Source organism: Dromiciops gliroides, chromosome 5 (assembly GCF_019393635.1).
Source record: "Dromiciops gliroides isolate mDroGli1 chromosome 5, mDroGli1.pri, whole genome shotgun sequence".
NCBI classification, from domain to species: Eukaryota; Metazoa; Chordata; class Mammalia; order Microbiotheria; family Microbiotheriidae; genus Dromiciops; species Dromiciops gliroides.
The window spans coordinates 110,375,503-110,398,437 of NC_057865.1; the positions used below are offsets into that span (position 1 = coordinate 110,375,503).

At 36.7% G+C, this 22,935-nt stretch overlaps 1 protein-coding gene across 2 annotated transcripts in view; it reads right to left on the minus strand.

Annotated features, from left to right (window-relative positions):
- Positions 1-629: 629 nt before the first annotated feature.
- Positions 630-22,935, minus strand: part of NUP205 (nucleoporin 205) — a 94,361-nt gene continuing 72,055 nt past the window's right edge. For both annotated transcript variants that reach the window (XM_043967846.1, XM_043967845.1), the window contains exons 36-43: positions 22,307-22,383; positions 20,878-21,003; positions 20,613-20,739; positions 15,108-15,274; positions 13,556-13,679; positions 10,000-10,128; positions 8,051-8,124; positions 630-6,411 (exon numbers count right to left, since the gene is read on the minus strand). In XM_043967846.1, the coding sequence (XP_043823781.1) occupies positions 6,259-6,411; positions 8,051-8,124; positions 10,000-10,128; positions 13,556-13,679; positions 15,108-15,274; positions 20,613-20,739; positions 20,878-21,003; positions 22,307-22,383 (977 nt within the window). In that variant the 3' untranslated portion in view covers positions 630-6,258. The remainder of the gene's footprint in view (positions 6,412-8,050; positions 8,125-9,999; positions 10,129-13,555; positions 13,680-15,107; positions 15,275-20,612; positions 20,740-20,877; positions 21,004-22,306; positions 22,384-22,935) is intronic.

Below are 22,935 nucleotides of genomic sequence, written 5' to 3' on the forward strand. Positions count from 1 at the left end.
TGACTTCAGCAAGAACAGATCATGTCAGACTAAACTAATTTCTTCTTATGACAAGGTTACAATCAAGGAAATTATATATAGTTTACCTACAATTTAACAAAGTGTTTGATTAATTATCTCATCCTATTCCTACATGAAAGAAAGACACATTTGTTAAGCATTTACTATGTGCCAAAGTGCTTAAAACATAAAACAAAAACAATCCCTGCTCCCAAGGAGTTCACACCCTGATAAGGAGGAAATCTATGAGTTGCAGACAGGGAGTGATGGTTTGGGTTGAAAAGATTGATGAATGAAGTCATAGGGATGTAAGCTGAAGCATCTTTTTTCATGAACAATGACAGAGTTGGTTTGATTATGGGAAGTGTATTAAACATATCAAATGGCAATCAGGATCCAAAAAAATATCTCGATGGGCTAGAGCACTGGGCTAACTCTGAGAAAATGAAACTTAATAGGGACATGTTTTTATCTTCCTCTGGATAAAACTGGATATATTACTTATTTTGAATATTTTCTATCTTCAATTGACCTTGAATACATTTAAATATCTCTCCTTAGAAAAGACAGTAAATCAGAAAAGAAAATTCAGGAGACGTGCACCAGAAGAAACAAAATCATTCTTTTATTTTATTGTCTGTATGCATCAATTGAAACAAAATCAACATGAGAGCAAGTAAGATAATGGACATTCTCTCATTCTGAAGTACTGATCAATCACCAAGGCATTTGTAGCTAAGCACCAGTAAAAAGTGAATTCTAGATACCGTAAGTATCATCACTGAAGAGAAAGTAGCAGTCAACAACAGAAACTAGCCACTATACTATAAAGAGATAGGATCCCGAAAGCAGAGAATTATCATCGAAGAGAACTATAAATTAAGCTAGTACACCAGTATTACATCTCTCAGATTCTACCCAGGTCTAAAATTCTATAACTTTCTTATTGGTTATGTATATGTGTGCATATATACATACACATACACACATATGCATACATACACACAAACAATCAATCTCTGGGGATTCTCAAAATTTTGATTCCAAAGAAATAACTGCTGAGCTAAGGCTACTCAAATAGCACCATCTAGTGGTAACCTCAAACCACAAGTTCCTGGCAATCAAATTCTGAAAGGATGTTTATTAAAATTAGACACTTTTAGACCTAGAGGATTTGGGAGATCATCTCATCTCTTTCATTTTACACATGAGATAACTGATCCAGAGAGGTGATAGCCATTTCCTCTAGACTAAAATGCCATTCTGATTCATTAGTCTTTAAAAGTCAAATGTCAATAGACCAGAAATGGGGATAAAGGCACATCTAACATTATAACAAGTCAATACACTACAAAAAATAGGGTATCATCTACTACTAGTGTGAGTGCTCCTGAAGCCGACTCCAACCCTCTGTACTATAAGAGTGGAGATGTCAAACATGCACATCCATGCAGGGCCCCAGAAGAACCAGATTATAATGTAATTGGGAAATATTTAACAAAAGAAAAAAAATATATATATATATATAGGTAATATTACATTTTAAAACTAAGCCAATATGTGGCTCCCAGGGATCCTTCTGTATGAATTAGTCCTCACCTCCATTTGAGTTTGACCCCACTGGTATAGATGACCAGTTTTCCTGAGGCCCTGTCCTTGCATTTATTACATTCTCCTCGTATGCTAGTTATCTGTGTATGCCTTTCACCCCATTTGGCTTTAAGCTTCTTGAGAGCACAGTCTGTTTCTTATTCATTCGTTTGATAAGCATTTATTAAACTTGTTGTCAGGCACTGTGCTAGGTGCTAGAGACACAAAAGCACACCCCCCCCCAAAAAAAAATCCATGCCTTGCAGGAATTTATATTCCAATAAAGTAAATCATGGGCAAAGATAAATATGAAAATATGCATGCATGTATATGTATATATATAAATATGTATATTGTAATACAAAATAATTTCTTTTGCAGGGAGAGGATAATCTAGACAGTATTCTTGTTAGAAGGGGGGACTTGGAATTAAGCTTTGAAGAAAGTTATGGATTCAAGAAGACTGAATGCAGGCATGATGCAGTATGAGCTAGTACAAGGTCAAAGAGACAAGAGATGGAATGTTATGTACAGGAAAGAGAATACTAGTCAGTTTTCCTGGAAGGCAGAATTCATGAAACCAAAGTCACACGCACTAACCCTAGAAAGGTAAGCGGGAATTGTATGGTGAGGGGCTTTAAAGGTAAGGGAGGCAGGCCGAAGTGACACAGCAGAAAGAGCAATGGATTTAGAATCCGAGGACCAGAATTCCAACCTGCCTCTGCCACTTAATGCCTGTGGGACTCCAGACAAATCACTTAACCTCCCCTCTCCTCAGTCTCCCCTACATGAGGGGGTTGGACTAGCTTCTGAAGACCCTTCTAGCTCTTGTTGTGGTTTGTCCTCAAAGAGGACCAATGACATTAGCAGAGTGACGTGTTGACTAGCAAGTGAACTGGATTCAAGTGACAAAGAGCTGTGCAAAATCATCAGCCACACTCTCTCTTCCAGAAGCATTGGAGTCCAGTGGCAAGGCATAAGTCAAGACAACTGGTGATGGCCCAGGATGCAGTGGAAGACCTTGGCCTATTTAAGCTAAGGTCTTTCCAAGTCTCAGTGATTAAAGGCTAAGTAAGAACTGAGACAAAAGATGGCCTGGTTTGCCTTGCCAAAAGAATCGATATGGGAGGGGAATACCCTCAGAGTTTCTGGCCAGAACAGAAAACAGTTGCTATTTGCACTCATTCTGAGACAAAAATGAGCATGGATCCCATGGATTCTGTTTTATGCATTTAAAAACATCCTGAGAAGGGGTGCATAGGATGCATCAGATTGCCAAAGGGGTCCATGACATACAACAAAACAGTTACCACCTAGAAATAAGAGAAAGCCAATATAGCTTTCTAAGCAGAGGAGTGGCAAGGTAAGAGAATTCATCCTTTAGGAATATTTGAGAGTGGTGTTAAGGATGGACTTGGAGAAACTGAAATTGAGCCTAATCAGGAAGTTATTGCAATAGTTATCTTTGTATCTGTAAAGCCTAGCATAGTGCTTTTCCATCTCAGATACTCACCTCACTGCCATGGACAAAGAAAAAAAAATCATCATCTGGTATCTACCCTCTGGTAATGATAATAGCTAATACTTACATGGCACTTTTAGGTTTTCAACACTTTACATGTGTTAGCTCATTTGATCCTCACAACAACCTGTGAAGTACTATTAGCCCCATCTTACAAAAGAGGAAACTGGGGCACAGAGAGGTTAAGGGACTCCAAGAGGGTCATACAGCCAGGGAATGCCAAAGGCAGGATGTGAACTAAGGTCTTCCTGACTCCAAGTTCTCCACTCTATTAGAGTGTACCACATAGCTGCTCTGGTGAAGTTTCTCAAAATTCAGCCTTCCAATGACATACAGTCCATAAAAGGCATCCCTCCCTGATCTGATGCCTCTCCAGTTTGGTAGAATCTACCAAATCCTGGCTAACATGCCTTTCAAGAACCCAGGTCACAGTGACACTGCCATAAGGCATTAGAGAAAATGAAATTTTATTTGTTGATAGTCAATAACCTAAACAATTTTACAATATCTACTGTGCAAAATAATGGAGAGAGTTAAATGCAGAATGAAGAGTTGAGACCTTCTCATCCAAACCCAAACTGACATTACATATAGTTAGTTCCCTCTTCTCCACATAGGGTGTGGTGTGTCAAGCTACCCAGGCTGTATTAGGAATTAGGCTCCCAATAAAACTGGTTGAGAGATCGATAAGCTGGTCAAGTCTGAAGATTCCATAGAGGGAAAGCCAATAGACTTATCTTAACCTGTGGTCTTCAAGTACTTAGACAAAAGTTACAAAAGCAGGTAATTAACTTCTGTATGACAAAATTAAACAAGTGACAAAAAATTACAATACATGATTCACTGGTAATGTAATAACAAATACCCCATTTATCCAGCACCAGTAGGAAATATAGTACATACATGAAATTGCCATATAATTGAAACTTCCTTCTAAAAAAACCTTTTTTGGTCCATTTCTTTTCTTTTCTTTTCTTTTTTTTTTTTGACAAGGCAATTGGGGTTAAGTGACTTGCCCGGGGTCACACAGCTAGTAAGTGTTAAGTGTCTGAGGCCAGATTTGAAATCAGGTCCTCCTGAATCCAGGGCCAGTGCTCTATCTACTGCACCATCTAGCTGCTCCCTTTGGTCCATTTCTTTTCTGAAATTTCATATACAAAATATTTTCCACTCTTCCTTGCCTTATCAAATATATATGAGAAACAAGAAGAGAATTTAACCCACTTCTGATGTCCAAGGGATACACAGAAGCATGATGTAGTATAGCTTGATGCACTACCAAAATTGCCACAGGCTACTGAGGTTCCTGTTATCTTCTCTCTCAGTTTTAACTATTTACATATTTTTAGCCTGGAATGATGTTCTTGACCCTTGCCTCAGATACTCAAGGAATCAAATTAAAAGGAGCTAGTCAAGTGACTTTAAGATCCACCATCTTAATTAAAACACTTAATTAAAACCCAAGTCAGAAGGCATGGGAGGGCAGGAGGAGTCAGAATGGAGAGGAAAACTTCTCTCATTCACTTTCCTCATAAAACTAGGCCTCCTAACAAAGAAATGCTTTCCCTTCTCCCTTTTCTTTCTGTCTTTTTTCTGGTTTATTTCAATATTGTATCTTTGCCAGAAGTCTAATGGGGAAGTATACACTATTGTAAATGGCATTTTTAATCATCTTTCTTATTCAAATAGACTACCTTTAATTACTCCTATTTGTTACCAGGGTTCTTCTGAGTGAAGGAAGGGATTCTTGGTCCCCACACATCTAGCCTAATTTTGTTTTTGTTTTTGCTCTAGATTTTCTTTCAATGCCCTTTACCAATGTTGATCGACAACAATTCTATGATTTAGTTTTAGCTGGGACAGTGAGAAGTGAGGCGACTTGCCTAAGGTTACACAACCCGTTATTTGTCTGAGGCAGGACTTGAAACAAGGATTTCTTGACTCCCCACCCCAGGATGCCTCTCTCCTCCTGGTATTTTTTGTACAGCTTTGTCCTGTGATGGGTAGGCCAGGGCCAAGCCACTACATGTCCAGTTTTATTCTCCACTGCTCTCCTACACAAAACCCTCTGGTTCTAGGCAAACTGGTCTATTCAGTGTCACTAAACATGCTGTATACTCACTACCTCTGACCTTTTGACCCTTCTGGTGTTATTATCTGGAAGGTCTCCCTCTTTTCTATCTAAATCTTACCAGCATTTCTGGGTATCCAAACCAGTTCCAAAATACTATCTGAGAGAAACAAAGGCATTTTGATAAATATCTTCTGTAGTTATTTTGTCTTCTTAATTACCATGAAAATCTGTAACATCGAAAGCAAAGTTTTCAGTTTCTTTGCTTACCTGAGTTTAGAAGAGCTGTTGCTTCTTCTCAACAGTATTTCTGAAGTGTTAGACCAGAATGGTAAGATTGAAATGAAAAAGGAAGCACTTTCACTAGACAGAAAGTGTGACCAGACATAGAGTAATTAGATAGAGCAATGATCATGTGAAATTTTGGTCATTTCCATCAAGTTAATTATATATGAAATAAAAATATAAAGTTGATTTGGGAAATATCAAGACAACTTTTGAAAAACAATTGTCAGATAGTTATTCCTCCAGTTATATGTGTAACAGAATTTATAGTTTCAGCCCACAAAACATTACTGGAAAAGAGCAGTTTTCTATTTCTATAGTACACTGCTCAAAAAACTGAATAGGCCTAATTTACAAAATGAGTTATATTTACTTATCCATATTCCTACCCCAAGAGTAAAAATGAACATGAAAAACAGCAGCACCATAGTTTTACTGTGATAAAGTAAGGAAAATCCGAAGTTTCAATAATACACCTTTTGTTTTACATATAGAATAGGATCCAAGAATTTTTTTTGCCCTCCCACTCCCAAATAGGGGATCATTCACTGGGTCATTTTTCAAAAGATGGAATATCCATTTGTTTAAAATAAAAAAAAAAACATTTTATTTTTTTTAATTTTTACTTTTACTAGTGGGGAATCAAGATGGAAATTGTACAGAAAAACTATTTGTATAAGAAGAAAAATATGAAAATATTTTTTGGCCATAATTTAGCTGGTCTATAAAACTAAAATTAAAAGTGTCCCTCATTTCATCTGTTCAGGAAGAAAGGACTACAAAGAGTCTTTCAGCCCCTTGACAGCCTTAATAAGCCACGGATTCGCCTGACAAGTGCTTGTATGAAACAATAGCGGGATCGAACTTTGGAGTATAATCCTTCAATATCCAGAAGCTTCTTTTGCAGTGATTCACCAAAGACACTGATGGCCTCAATCTGAAGCTAGAGGAAATGAAAAGGACATTTCTCAAAATGGCAATGTCAAGGTCATTTCATAATTTAAAACAGCTCAGAAATTTCTATACCAATTTGGTCCTTTGGTATATGTCAAGTTTATTTTCATTCACATCCATATCCCACATTTTCTATCCCAATAGTTACTGATGTGTTAGGGTTTATTTTGGATTGGAAAAGGGGATAACAGCTCTTTTTAACAGATCTACCACTTACATATGATGTATATTACTATCTAGATCTGTGATTTCCATAGTTTGGGAAACTCCAGGTGTAGAGACTCATTCCCCTGACTGATGCAGATCAATTAACTTACCTCTCAATTACATTTTCAAAGAGTTGCCAGGGGGCAATGAGAGGTTATGAGACTTTGTCCATGGTCACAAAGCATATATGTGTCAGAAGTGGAATTTAACAACACACACCTTCCTGACTCCCAAGCTAAACTAGCCCATTATCTACTATGCTAGGTACCTCCAACAGTCATTGTCACCAATTTTATCTAACCTTTGTATTTTGTTTAGGGATACTATAGCCTTAGTATCATACAGCACAAAAGACCAATTCCCTGTATGTGTGTATACACATAAGGCACAGCAAATGAAAGATGTGTCTCAGAACTATAAATCTGCTTTAAGTACTGACTGCAAATTCAATGTTTATTTATTCTTTATTTAGGAAGCTGAATGGCACAGTGGATAGAGAGCTAGAACTGAAAAGGAAAAGAACTGATCTTAAATTCAGCTTTAGACACTTACTAGCTGTGTGACCCTGGGCAAGCCACTAAATTTCTGTCTACCTTAGTTTTTCTCTACCTCACAGGGTAGTTCTGAGGAGCAAATGAAATAATATTTGTAAAAGTACTTTGCACAATGCCTGGCTAGGTGCCTAACACACAGTAAATGTTTAATAGATTTTTGTTTCATTTTTCCCTTCCTTGAATTCTATGAGACTAACATAAATCTATAATCCTACATATAGCCAAACTTAAAATTGATGTGACATCACAAATCTAGTCTGGCCAACAATATGTAATAAATTACCTCTATAAAATAACTGTTACATAACTGTAGTCAAGTCTAAGCTGACAGCACTGCAATTGAGGCATGAGTGCAAAGCTGGACCACCTCCTCTTGATCCTGAATTGGACCCAAATTTCAACAATACTATCTCACCCAACAAATATTTGAGTGTGTAATGTCTGTGGTGTATCTATGTGACTTGCTCTGGGACACAATGAGTAGGTGTCTACAGTGAGACTTTAAAGCTAGTCTTCCAGATTCCACTGTTAGCCTTCTGTTCACTATGCCAGATTGCTTCTTATATATTTGCAAGGCACATCAAAATGAAGCAAAGAACACATGCATAATAGTGCTGCTCTTACAAAACAACCCAAACAAGGTGTTTTACTACTATTTTATCATCAAAGACCAGTTTCATTAGAAACTAATAACTACTTAGGGTCTAAGTATATTAACAGGGTTAATCAGGAGAAGCAAAACTATCAGCCCACTTAAAATGATTGATTTTTTACCTTCCAAATTTGAGTATCTGATTTAAATTATATCCTAAGGTTATATTAACTTTTTTATTAAAAAGAAAACAAAACGTATGGAATCTACCTTACCTGCTCTATATCATGCTGGCTCACTCGAGTCAGCCCACTTCTGAAATCCAAGTTTGCTTCTGAAGTGAAAGCATCTAGAAAAAAAATAAAGGTTTTTACTTTTATTATAATTAGAATGTATATGGATATTAATTTATCTACATATACCTGAATAAAAATGTTAGATAGTATGATTTATTGGCCAATAAAGCCGCCTTTCCAATTCTATACCTACCTCTGTGAAAGTCAAAATGCACATAATACAAGTTGCTGATTATCGAGAGCAGCAGATCCCAAGATGCTATATGAATATCTATCCAGAGGTATTCTGGATACCTCTAACTAAGTCAGTCTACGACTGAAGGATACAAACAGCTAGGGTTCATGAATGTTCTTGAGCCCAATACTGGAGTAGAGAGGAAGGCCAAGTAAACTGGCGCATGTTAGCCAAAGGATCTGGAGATGGAATGCTGCAGACCTAGCAAAAACTGGCATACCTTATCCACAAGCTGGCCACCTCCAAGCCAGGTAAGACATGTGACTAGCCTTTGGCTTCATTTGCCTATAGGCCACATAACTTTTTAACTTAGGAAATCTAGGCCCTCTATACTTGCCTGCCTAAAACAGAGGCAAAATCTTGTCCCTTACTCCTGGCTTCAACTATGATTCTAGAGTAATGTATTCTAACGTAAAGTTAAAATTATTACTTGCCTAAAGCCTGACCCAACTGCCTACAGTCTAAACCAATTCCTTTTTAAACAAAAGGGGGGAAATTTTTTTTAAGGGACCAAAAAAAAGAATGTGCACAATATGAAATACTTCGGAGTCTACCTCCAAGACAAACACAGAAAATATATGAACACAATTACAAAACACTTTTCAGACAAATAAAAACAGATCTAAACAAATGGAAATATTAATTGCTCAAAAGTAGGCAAGCCAATATAACAATTATACCTAAAATAATTTATTTATTCAGTGCCATACTAATCAAAATATCAAAGAATTATTTTATAGAGCTAGAAAAAAAAAGAAGAAAATTCATCTGGAAGAACAAAAGGTCAAGAATATTAAGGGGATCAATGAAAAAATGTGAAGGAAGGTAGCCTAGTAGTACCAGATTTCAAAGTATATTACAAAGTAGTAATCATGAAAACAATCTGGACTGGCTAAGAAATAAATGGGTTGATCAGTGAAATAGATTAGAAACATACTACATAGTAATCTAGAATTTGATAAACCCCAAGATCCAAACTTCTGGGACTAGAACTCACTATTTAACAAAAACTGATGGGAAAACTAGAAAACAGTTTGGCAGAAACTAGGCATAGACCAGGATCTCACATTGTACCTAGATAAAATCAAAATGGGCACATGACTAAAATATAAAGGGTGATACCATGAGTAAATTTGGGGAGGATGGAAAATTTTTACTTCTCTTATCTATGGATAAGGGAAGAGTTTATGATCAAAGAAGACATAGAGAAGATCATGGGAATATAATAGATAATTTTGATTATATGAAATTAAAAAGGTTTTTTCACAAACAAAGCCAATGAATCCAAAATTAGAAGGAATGGAAGAAACTAGAGGGGGAAAAAATCTTCCAACAAGTTTTTCTGATAAAGGTCTCATTTCTCAAATACATAGGGAACTGAGCCAAATTTATTTTAAAAATAGCCATTCCTGAACTGATAAATGGACAAAGGATACAAACAGGCAGTTTTCAGAAGAACAAATAAAATATTAATAGTCATACAAAAGGACAAATTGTTTTATTAAAATGGGGCCTCCAGATAACTATGTAGTCATAACTAGTTCATAATAACTACAATTAGCTTGTCATAATGTGGTGATCCTACAAAGAAGTCAAAAGAAAATTACTTGTCAAAACACAAATCTCATTCTCTGTAGGCATTTAAGTTTTACTATATCATAATGCAATAATGTACATGCAAAATAAGTCTTACCTTGTAACCTCCTACTTTTAAACGTAGCCCTAGAAGTCAGTAGAGAATCTTGGGAATCAGTGGGAGTGCATCGTAACAGATAGTATTCTAAGTGGCGCCAAAAAATAAATAAGCAGGTCTCTACAATATCTACAAGTATGACCTTAGGTCAAGGAAAAGAGTTTTATTAGGGCTATTTTCTAAAAAAGGGATCTTCTGAGTCTAGTATGTGTTAGAGTACCAACTATTTTAAAAACATTACTGCTGCTGTGGATATGATGCAGTAGCACTATTCTCATTAGGATTTTTGGGGGGAGAAAATAGTTATACACAATATTGAAATATTATGTGCACATAAACACATATACATACATGATGAAGTAGCTATTAATATAGTTTTAATCAAAGAGTAGAAAAGAATTAAAAGTCATATCATTTTTTAAATAATGATATATATGTTGAAAATGTGAAAATGACTCATTTAGCTATTTTTGTTACTGGTCAGTGGTTTATCGAGCTGTAGGATAACCGATGAAGGAGCTATGTTGCTTAAAGATTTGGGGATTGGGAGGACAGTGTGTTACTGTTGGCTTTTCCAAGGACAAACAAGTAGTAACACTAAAGATGTGCAGAGTAGTCTCAGGGGAATCAGAAGCAAGGTCAGGGTTCCCTCCTGTTGCTGTGCCACAATTTTTAACCAATTAATCAACATTATCAATTTCAACATATTTAACCCAAACAATTTTTAACCTATTAATCAACATTATTAGTTTCAACATATTTAAGAGGAAGTGAAAAAAAAATCTTTATTGTGTTGAATAGCTTGGAGAAAGAAACAATGGAAATTATAAAATTTGATTTATATAAACTCCAATCACCCACTAAGCCTGATGTGGAAAATCACATGTAGGCTCTGACCTTGTCTGTCTCAGACAGGGCCTGGCCTTGCTGTGTTCCAGCTGCAGCTGCAGGCCTGTCTCTCCTTTGTCCTTTGTAAGGCAATCACTGACCTCATCCTTGTTTCATACACTTGTATGTATCTTGCTGTCCTGTAATGATGACTATACCACTATACCATGCCTACTCTTTTTGTATATAACCAGGTGGGCTGCAAGACTCAGGGCCCATTGTTGGAGGTTTGACCCCCACCTTGGGCCTGTGAGTAATAAACTCTTTCTCCACCTCAAGTACCTGGCTATTTTCTGTGTCAATCATGCTGTAACAAGCCCATTCAGAACAAGAAATCTAATAGTTCCATTATTCTCAGCCCTGTTCAAGCCACATCTAGCATATGTATGTTCAGTCCTAGGTGCCACTTCTTAGAAAGATATTAGCAAGAGCACTGGATCTGGAGTCAGGAAGGCCGGAGTTCCAATCCAGGTTCTTACTAGTTCCCTCAACTGTAAAATGGGGATAACAGGACCTAAGTCACAGCACTGTTATGAGGAACAAATAACTGCTTAACACAATACCTGGCACATAGCACAGGCTTAATAAATATTTATTCCATTCCCTATCCACACACCTTTAAAAAAAAAAAAAAGGCTGTTTCCTAAAGGAGAAAAGTTTAATGAAAGGGAATGGTTTGTTTTCAAACTAAATGTAGAATTTTAGTTCTGTTAGATTTCATCTTGTTTTCAGCAAATTGCTAAAGCTTTTTCTTTCAACCCACTGTTCTAATCTATAAAATATTTTTAATTCAGTCATTCAACATGTTATCTAAACCTCTCCACTTCTGCATCATCTGCAGACCAGATAACCATACATTCTATGTCTTTATCCAAATCTGATAACCCATCATGACAGCCATATTTTCTATGCCTTTATCCAAAGTACTGATAAAAATTACTGAACAAGGGGGCAGCTAGGTGGCACAGTGGACAGAGCACCAGCCCTGGAGTCAGGAGGACCTGAGTTCAAATCTGGTCTCAGACACTTAACATTTACTAGCTGTGTGACCCTGGGCAAGTCACTTAACCCTCATTGCCCCACCAAAAAAAAAAAAAAATTACTGAACAAGGCAGGGCCAAAGATACAAATCAACACTCATTAGATTCAGCTATTTAAGCAAGCTAGAAACCACCTAACTATACAATCAGATGGATAAAAATTTATCCAGATTACAAGGCTTTTACAAATGGTCAACTGCTGCATTCCCCAATAGTTATTCCCTCAAGACAAAAGCTCAGCAACCTGTTGATGGACTAATTGAACAGTGAAGAAGTAGTGTAGGTACTTCTTCAGAGTACCTCTGAAGGTACTTGTTACAGTTCCAATTACAGATGATATAGTTCCAATTATACTCGACCAACTGACCTCATTGTCATTGCCACGTTTTCAAGCCTTTAGGGCTCTTTTGTGAAGAGAGAAAGAGAAGATAAATGTAAAAGAAGCTGTTAATCTCCTTAACTCATTATCATTATTATTGTAATATAATAACCATTAAAAGATAATTCCTAAAAAGTCAAAGGGTAATAAGTTCATATGAAGGGTATCACCTTAACCTGATCATTTTAAGTAAATCACTTTCATTTCAATGGATTTAAAAATAAAATAGGCCAAAGGAAAACTCCTTATAGCTGTCTTTACAGAAAAAATACCTTTCTAACACCTGTCCTACACGTGACCTAGGGGAGAAAGACACACACTACATATGACTCCCCTGAAGAAGTCTTCTCTTTGAATGGCATGTCCTCCAGAAAGAGAAACCAGCCCAGAGCAAGGAAAAAGTTGTTGGAAAGAAGTATTGAAGGGACCTGCATTCTCACTTATATCCTGACAGAGGAACAACTTTCACTCTTCAAGTGAAAGAAAAAAGAATGGTTCTGGCTGCCAAGAGAAAGGTCAAAATATAAAAGTTGTAGGAATCCAGGAGAGAAAAGGAAAGGGCAGGTTTACTGGCAGTACTCATCAACAAATAACTCTAGTTATATTGATGAGAGCCCCAGGCTGACAGGCAAGGCCAGTAAAGATCCCAGTTGGGCTGGCCCTGACCCCAGAGCCAAGCAGAGCTCAGCTGACAAAGCATGGCAATGGGATGACAAAGCTTCCTAGCTTCACCTCACCATTCTCCCCAAGGCTCGAAATTGTATTCTAAGATAGGCAGGGTCTTCGATGCCTTCTTGGCACTCACTGTGGGATTACTGAACACAGTTGGGAGGTTTTTAAGAAATACTTTGGTTTGGAATTTAAATGTGCATAAAACTTCATACTTCAAGGACCTATAGTTGATGAGCTCTTTCTTCCAGGGTATGCTACAACCTATTTATAATAACCTACACTGTTAAAAGTCCAAGGCCTAAGAAGGTTAAATGAGTGTCCAAGGTCACTTAGCTACTATGGGTCAGAGGCAAGATGTGAACTCCAATATTCCAATCTGCAATTCCAGTATAGTATCCATATCCACTACATCATGATGTCCCTCACATAGAGAATGAATCGGGGGTAAAAACCACAATCACTTTCAATTCGTTAAGCTGTTGTGCCCAGTGAGAGAATAAATAAGCATGCTATAGTTTTCAGTAGACCTCAAAAGGTTTACATCTTACAAGACTTTCTATTATTTGATTAAGGATACAAGAACAAAGGGAAAGCAATTTGGCTCGATTGTTGATCAACTTCACCAAACGTCGTCTTGCCAAGATGTACTTCTGGGAAGTGGAGATTTTATCGACTCCAGCAGGCATCACTGACTGGCACAACTGCAGAGAAAGGGACACATCATGATGGATATAATACAAATCCAGCAAATTTTCATGGCATACCCAATATGTGAAAGGAAAAAGACAGCACCATAGACTTAAGCAATATGGTCATCTTCTCCTGGGACAGCAGCACTTTACTGCTGACAATTTGTCTGTTTTTCACCAACTTCAAATTATTCTGACACTTTAACTTTATATCTAAAGTAATTCTAACTGGGTTACTTTGTTTGTTTGCTTGTTTATTTTCACTTTTTTCCACCACTTGAATTTATAGATTGCTTCCCAGATATTTGCTGGTAGTTAATGTGTAGCTTGTTGTTGTCTCTTTACCTATAAATGGACAGCACATAAAAGCTAAGGACTGAAATATCCAAACCTTAGTTAACAAAAGGGGCTGGCTTCAACATCTAGTGAATCAGGAACTATGTCTAGAAACTCTGATTTCCAATAACAATTAACATATTAATACTTTGTAAAAGTACTGAGTGTTCTTCTCAAGGCTCAATTGTTAATTGAACAGATACAAGTATCTATCCTATACTGATAGTGAAAGAATATTCACACCAATGAGATCACAGATTCATTGAAGCACAGAAGCAAGTCTCTTCATTTGGAAGCTTTTAGTATATCAAAACTGTTTGGTAAGTGTGATAAACTGCTGATCACTGACTGATTAGTAGACTAATTAAGACTAATACCCGGAATATAGAGGACTACATAGCTCAATTAAAGGAATCAGCAAAACAAGACAACATCACAAAACCTCCAAAACAATAGGGAAGAAATATTGTTCCTGTAATTGAATCTTTAATTTTAACTAATTCTTAAAGTTCAGAACTTTAATAAATGAATTTCAAATTGGCATTTCTATAGAATACACACTAAGTAGTAATCAGAATTTGAATAAGTTTAGGTAAAGGCCTTTATAAGGTTAATTCTTCAATAATAAACCAGTTTCATCAGTGTGAAAGGTATCACTTGCACCTACCAGCAGACTGCATAGACACTTAAATGTTTACTGCCTTAACCTTAAGTTCAGAAAGAATGTGACGACAGGGAAAGTATAATGATGAAAGATAATCTACTTTCCTCATCACAGATTTTAGATTATAAGCTTCTGAAAATATGTATTCAAAAGTAACATTTTCCCACAGACCGACAGGTGGGTTCCATGAGGTGTTCCCCACATGACATTTTATTAAAGAACTGTTAGATTTACAAAGTACAACCACAATATTAGACCCAGATTCCAAAAGGCTACACATAAGAACCAGTCTCATCACTTGATATAGTCAGTCATTCTTCATCTATCATCTTTGATCAGTTATCTTTAAGAACAGTTCCCCTTTTCTTTATCAAAAAAACATTTTTTTCTCAATTTCTTTTTTCCCAGTAAGGCTAGGCAGTTTATTATAGAACACACACCTCTTTTATCTCATCTGGGGGGAGCTGTTCTACATTCTGTAGTTTGTTGACATTCTGTCGATGACTGTCATAATAAGTGAAGAAATCATTGGCACTTTGTTTCAGCAAGTAGACAATAATGCCCAAGCCAGGCAGACGCCAATATGGGACCACTGGTGCTTGAGTGTCTAAGTAGAAATGACAAAACAGGAGAATATTTAACACAGTTATGCCAGTATATTAATCAACAACTATAATGACCAGTTTTAATACAAGGAAAACCCATCAAATCTAAGGATGAGATGCCATATTAAAAAAGACTTCATAGCTAATAAATTCCCACTGACAAAATATACTACCTTGTATCACTAAAAACAATTTTAAAAGGACAATTGGTATAAGAGGACCAGAAACCATGATATATAATAATAAAAGCTGCTATTTATAAAGCACTTAGTTTTTCAAAACAAGTTACAATACCTCATTTGATACTCACAACAACCCTTGAAAGAATAGTACTATAGGAATTACTGTCCTCATTGTACAGATGAGGAGACTGAGGTTGAGGGAGGTAAACTGACTTGTCTATGATCATACAGCTAATAAGAATTTGAGCAGAAATCAAATCTCAACTTTCCTGACTCCAACTCAAATGATCTTATGATGATTAGAGGAAAGAACTAGAGATGACTCATTAAAGAAAATAACACATTATGAAAGCTGTCTTCAAGTATCTGAAGAACTGTCATGTGGAAGATGGATTATACTTGCTTTCCTTGGCTCCAGAGGGTAAAAATAGGACCAACAGATAAAAGTTACAAAGAGGAAAAATTATGATCAATATAAAAGGCATTGAGTTCTCTACATCAATGGTCTTCAAGCTGTAACTAGATTACCACTTGTCAGGAATGTTGTAGAGTTCAAGTGTGAACTGGACTAAATGCTCTCTAAGGTAATTTCCAATATTCAAGATTCTGGGAATCTATTTGTGCTGGGTTCATTTCTAGTTTTCTCTCATTTTGATTATTATATTATCATCTTAAAGTTATTTTTTACTTTCAGCTTGGATGACTTTATTTTGGGAAGGGCCAGAAAGGTCCCTCTGCTCCCAATGGGCAATAAATCCTGTAGAAGGACAGGTACAAAGTTACCAATGTTATAAAAAATGTAAATTCCATTTTATCCAACTCAAAAGTAAATATTTGTGGAAATGGGGTAGTGAAAAAAAAAACAAACAAAGCAAAGCCCTGTTGAACTGGATTATATCAAAATAAGGGAAGAAGGAAAAGGAATTTATATAGTGCCTACTATGTGCCAAGCACTGCACTAACAACTTTATAAATATATCTTATTTGATCCTCCCAACAATCTTGTGAGGTTATTATTATCTTAATTTTACAGTTGAAGAAACTAAGGCAAACAGGTTAAGTGACTTACCCAGGATCACATAACTAATAATCTACAAACAATTGTATTTCGATATAAGTAAATTTGTGCTGGTTCAGCATAGAGAAATTGGTGACAATTTTTGTCAGTGGCCAAATTTAATATTAATCTAAATTCTTGTTTCATTCTCTGGTTTCAAAGAAGAACAAATTTCTTATAAACCAAAAGAATAAGAAGAATAAAAATGAATCCTCAAACCAAAAACTTTACTGACCTTTATCAAAAGGCTAACTGCTTGAAATACAAATTTTGTTCTTCTATTAAACTGAACATAGGAGAAAAAATAGGAAGAAATCGCTTTTTATAAATCTTTTAAAACTTTGTTACCATATATTTAAATGTGATTTGGGGAATTAAGTGTAGGAGGAAAAAGGCACAGTCTCTTTAAAGGTAATTTGTGTTACAGCAGTCCATTAAAGGATAGGTTGTAAAACTGAAGTAACAGAAAAAAATTCTTATTTTGAGCTCTCTGAAAAAAAGTTTGGGCAGATTACAAATTAGCTTTTTGTTGTTGTTGTTTGTTTGTTTGTTTGTTTTGTTTTTGCTGGGCAATGAGGGTTAAGTGACTTGCCCAGGGTCACACAGCTAGTAAGTGTCAAGTGTCTGAGGCCGGATTTGAACTCAGGAACTCCTGAATCCAGGGCCGGTGCTTTATCCACTGCGCCACCTAGCTGCTCACAAATTGGCTTTTAGAAACAACTACTTTTCCCCTAGGAAAAAGAGAATCACAGGGAGTTCACTAATGCCTGAGTGAATATTCATGGAGTGCTCATCATCTCTCTTCTATTTTGATAATAACTTCAAAGTCAGTTTCTACCTGGTGAAAAGAGAGAATTTAATTTATTGGGATTATTAGAGGGAAAGGGAATAGTAAGACTACCAAGTGGAATATGAATTCTCTCTCTGTGATAAATTATAAGCATACTTGGAATGGTTTCTCCTGTAAGAGTAGAGAAAACCTCTAAAGATTTTGGCACCAAGCTGCTTTGAAAAATGGAGGTCAGAGTAGAGAACTGTGTTCATACTCTGTGGGGGTTTGTCTACAAGAAAAGATTCAAGATCAATTGACATTTAGTCTACTTAGACCTGGAGTAAATAAATAGGATAAATTAAGTAGAGATTATTAACAACAAGAAAAGGAACATTTCAGTTCTGAACCATAATTAAATCAATTCTAGGAATTGCGCTCCGGGAAATGGTGTGTCAATTTACTTTCCTATGGCTCCACTCCCTTTCCAAAACAAAATATCCCTCCTTGCATGTCATTCTCCTAGATGTTTTTCTCTCTCCCTATTAGAGTGTGAGGTCCTTGAGGGCAGGGACTGGCTTCACTTTTGTATTTGTAGGCCTAGTGTAGCTTTAATTAACTGCTTAATACAATTATCCCTCCCACATCTCAGGTTCAGGAAAAGGGGGGGAGGGGTGATATTAGGGACACCTTGCCCCCAGGATCTGGAAAATCCATGTAAAATTTTTTGGTCCTCCCTTGGTCCCAGAGAAGGCATCTGATTTTTTTTTTTCCTTTTTCTCTTATGGGGTGTTTACAGTACCTTATTGTAAAATTTGGGTTAAGCATTTGGTCATAGGCAATATTATACAATTATATATTTTATGCATTTCTGAGTTTCCAATTTTTTTTCTGTGTCATCTACTGGTCTTTGTGTGTTGTCTGCGGCTTCCACAAAACTCCCAAAAAATTCCCATTTAATTTTTTATGGCAACCAAAGATATTTTGAAATTGCAAAGGGGAAAATCACGATGTGGAAGGGATAACTATAAATACCAGATACTATATGCATGTATTTAAATCTTGCTCTAAATGTATACTTTACAATTTCACACCAATATTAATATATAGTTCTTAGTATTATTGGTTTGTTTTAATATGTAACTCTACATTTATGTAAAAAGCACAAATGAATGAAAGTTATGACCAGGTACTCAATCAACTACACCTTTGGAAATGTCCATGAGACCATCCATCTGGTAGTAGTTTGTTCAAATTTATTGCCCAGTGCCTATAAGAGAATAAGCTGACTCATATTGCTCACTAGCATAGAAAAGCTCAATCTAAGCCTGATGGAAAGAGTTGGTCTCAAAGCAAGAAGGCCCAGGTTCAAGTCTTCTAACATATTCTGACCCCTGTGTGTGCCCCTGAATAGGTCACCTCTAGGGGCTCTGGCAGAGAAGATGCTGGTTTGCATGGGTGGAGGGAGTTTCCCATACCAAAGAAATCACAAGTACAGTTCCAACCTCAATATAAGGAAACAACAGCAAATTTTGCTTTCTACTATGAGAATGATGAAAACAAGGCCTTGGGGTGAACTAAAAGCATATACAGAATTACCAAACCAAGAAAATTACCATATAATATATCAATTCCAAATAATTTAAGTACTTCCCTTCACACAAAACATTAACGTTAAGTGTCTGAAGGAGATAATTTACCCTCACAGCACAAGTTCAGTCAGTAAATACCAGTATTTCAGGTAAAGTGACCCGAATCTTCCACAGGGTCCGTTCCAACTTTCGGATATGATTTTGGAAATCGAACTTTAGCAGTGATCTGGTACGACCCCTTCGTGTTATAAATTAGGTAACAGATCCTGAGAAAGTGATTTATCTAAGATCACATAGCTAGTTACTTATTGGAAGAATGAGGGCTAGTATCTTATAAAAGTTTTAAAACATGCAAATAAAACTAGGAATGCTTCAAATGAATCAGTGGAAAATGGCAATGTGAATGATCTTTCCAGTTACTAATAAGTAGTCTATTCATTGTACTTAGTTTAATTTATACATGGTAAAGATGGAAATGTGAATTTCAACAGTGTAATATCTTCCTATCAAATGTGTGAATTATCTCATTCAGTAGATTCTGACAGTATCACAAATATTTGTGGACATAGATGAGAAAACCCAAATATTTTAGGTATCATGGTAAAACTGGATACACAAAGCTCCATGAGTTGCTACTGATTCTTTCTTCCACCACTTAATGAATGGAAGACCTCTGGAGAAGACCCTGAGAGAGGAGCCTAACCCAACCCACAAACCTGCACCCACACTTGAAATGGTCCCTGCTTAGGTCACCAGCATGTCGCAGGCTTAGTCACGGTGTGAGGGACAGCATTTACATTAATCGCCGCAAAGAATCTGAGAGGACAAATTATGAAAAGCTAAGAAAATTTTAAGAACAATACTCAGTAGGGGCAGCTAGGTGGCGCAGTGGATAGAGCACCGGCCCTGGAGTCAGGAGGACCTGAGTTCAAATCTGACCTCAGGCACTTGACACTTACTAGCTGTGTGACCCTGGGCAAGTCACTTAACCCCAACTGCCTCACCAAAAAAAAAAAAAAAAAAGAACAATACTCAGTAATTGGATGTAGTTTAACACACGAATGGCTTTTATGGATTGAACTTGTTTCTCTCCAATACCAGCTACTTGCCCCAGATCTTTGGGAAAGTCTTGTCTTCATTTCTGTGCTCAAAGTACAAATTGTAGCTCTTAACTGAAACTGTTCTTTCCACAGACACTTGAACTAAGGGCCAGCTCTTATCCTGTGCCCAAGAAATCCATTGATTTTACCTGTTCCCATGTATGCTCCCAACCCTCCAAACCTAGCCAATATCTCTTTTTTTTTTCAAGTGAGGCAATTGGGGTTAAGTGACTTGCCCAGGGTCACACAGCTAGTAAGCGTTAAGCGTCTGAGGTTGGATTTGAACCCAAGTACTCCTAACTCCAGGGCCGGTGCTCTATCCATTGCGCCACATAGCTGCCCCTGCCAATATCTCTTAAGTAGAATAACTATCCCAGCCTAGAATCCACAGCCCCAAGACTCTTATATTTTTCCCTTTTTATTCTAATTCGTCTACACAAATTAGATTTAAAATTAAAAAGCAATTGTATTTATGATTACTTCAGTATTGTCTCAGTAAGGGATGTACTTAGAATATACTTACCTCACTTATTAAAATAAAAATAGAACTTTGTTGTAAAAAAAAAAAAGAACTTTGTTGTAACCATTTAAATAACAAATTCAAGTTTCCAAACTTAGAAAATAGAGTAACAATTCGCACCTTGTCGTGGTCCATCTCTGTTAATGGTTTCAGAAAGGCTAGGGGTGAAGAGACATACTGCATGCTGAAATGTAGGAGAACTCTGTAACATGAGTGACTGGCAATATTCCATGACATTGGCACAAATCTGCAGTGGAAGAATGGCAGGCACAAGCATCACACACAACAAAACTGAGACATATATCACTGAAATCCAGTCTAAAACGATTTCAAATTATATGATTCTCAATTTAAAGAATACTTCCAAAATTGTTACTCCTCTTACCTGTTGCATAGCCAGTTCAATCTCATCTCTCTTGTTCACTCTATCTCCCTCCACACCGTCTTGAAATTTAAATTGCCGCAATCTGTCTGAACCACCAAAGCGACTTAATAGTCCTAAGCATTGACGCTTTTAAAAAAAAGTAACAAAATTCTAGTTGACATATCATTGAGTAATACAAGGTAGTTTAGGAGAGGATTCGTGTAGAAGGGGGCACTTGAGCTGGACACTGAAGGAAGTGGGGCCGAGAAGGGAATGCTGAACAGGCATGAGGAATAGACAGTGCAAAAGGCAAGGAAATGAGAGGAGGAAGCATCGTGTGTGAGAAATAGCAGGAAAGCTAGTTCACTATACTGAGTCTATATATTTTTTTCCAGGTTTCTCTGAAACTTTCGTCTCCATCATTTTTCATACCACAATAGTATCTATAACATTCATATACCATAACATGTTCAACCATTCCCCAACTGATGCATATCACCTCAGTTTCCAATTTGGGTCATCACAAGGGACTGTGGAAATATTTGTGTATATATGGGTCCCTTTCTCCTCATTCTTTGACCTCTTTAAGGTATACACCTAATAGCGGTACTACCACCACTACAATTTAATGGTTTTGGGGACATAGTTCCAAATTACTTTCAAGAATGGACACAGGGGCAGCTAGGTGGTGCAGTGGGGAGAGCACCGGCCCTGGAGTCAGGAGTACCTGAGTTCAAATCCGGCCTCAGACACTTGACACTTACTAGCTGTGTGACCCTGGGCAAGTCACTTAACCCCAATTGCCTCACTAAAAAAAAAAAAAGAATGGACACAGCTCCACCAACAATGCATTAATGTGCCTATTTGCCCATAGTCAGCTCCTCTTGAATTGTAATTTTCCTTCTTTGTCAACTTTACCAATCTGATGGGTTTTAGATGCGCTTAACTATATTTCTTCATCATAAGAAAGGGTTCTGTTTCTGGAGGGAAGTAGAATCATGGAGAAGTGACAAGATAGCTTTTAAAGAGGATTAACAAAACATTCATTTTATTTCAAGTGAATAAAGATAGGCCACAACATGAGTTCTGACAAGGTGATGTAGCAAATATGAACATCTCAGAGTCTTCTTTCTTATGGACCTGAATCTGAAAGCAACTAGAACAATTAAACAAGTAGAATATCCACGATTTGGTTTTCATTACTGAGTTTTGATACAAATCTAAGTTCACTTTTATGATTAATATCATCACATAAAAAATGGCACAGTAACTTAAAATATGGGAGGCAAATGAGGGATGTGGTATAGACTTCCTACATGTTTCTCCAAAAGAAACATGGAATTTAAAAGAAACAAAATGGAAGCTTTGCACAGTGGCAGTATTATAGCCAAAAAGGTTTATCCAAGGCACAATTATTGCTAAAAAAAATAAAATAAATACAGTAAATTACCTGGAAACGCCCTATGTGACCCTGTAGCTCCATCAGAGACCCTTCGGTTACATCAACATCAAGTTCACTTAGCACCCCTAAAAATACACGGAGACTGTTTTAAATTATAATTTCATAATCAACAGAATGAAAAATACTATCAGATTTCTAATATTTATACACCCTTGATGTTCCCAGATAGACCTTTGAAAGAGATATTTTAGGGAACTTGAACATAAATGCTCATGCCAGGAGAAGAAATAGCATCAGATGAAAATGTTACAGGTATACAAAAAGTAAACTCCGGAGACATGAAATTAACTGTAAAAAAACTATTTTAAAAGTGTTCTGAGGGGGCGGCTAGGTGGCACAGTGGATAAAGCACTGGCCTTGGATTCAGGAGTACCTGAGTTCAAATCCAGCCTTAGACACTTGACACTTACTAGCTGGGTGACCCTGGGCAAGTCACTTAACCCCCATTGCCCCGCAAAAAACAAAAACAAAAACAAAAAGTGTTCTGAGGAAAATTTCAAAAACACTCATCATCACAAAAAATTTAATTACATCAAAATTCAGTAGGAAAATTATTTTTAAGGAAGTCAGTCTGACATACCAAAAAACAAGAAGAATTTGTCATGTATCAATTCTGT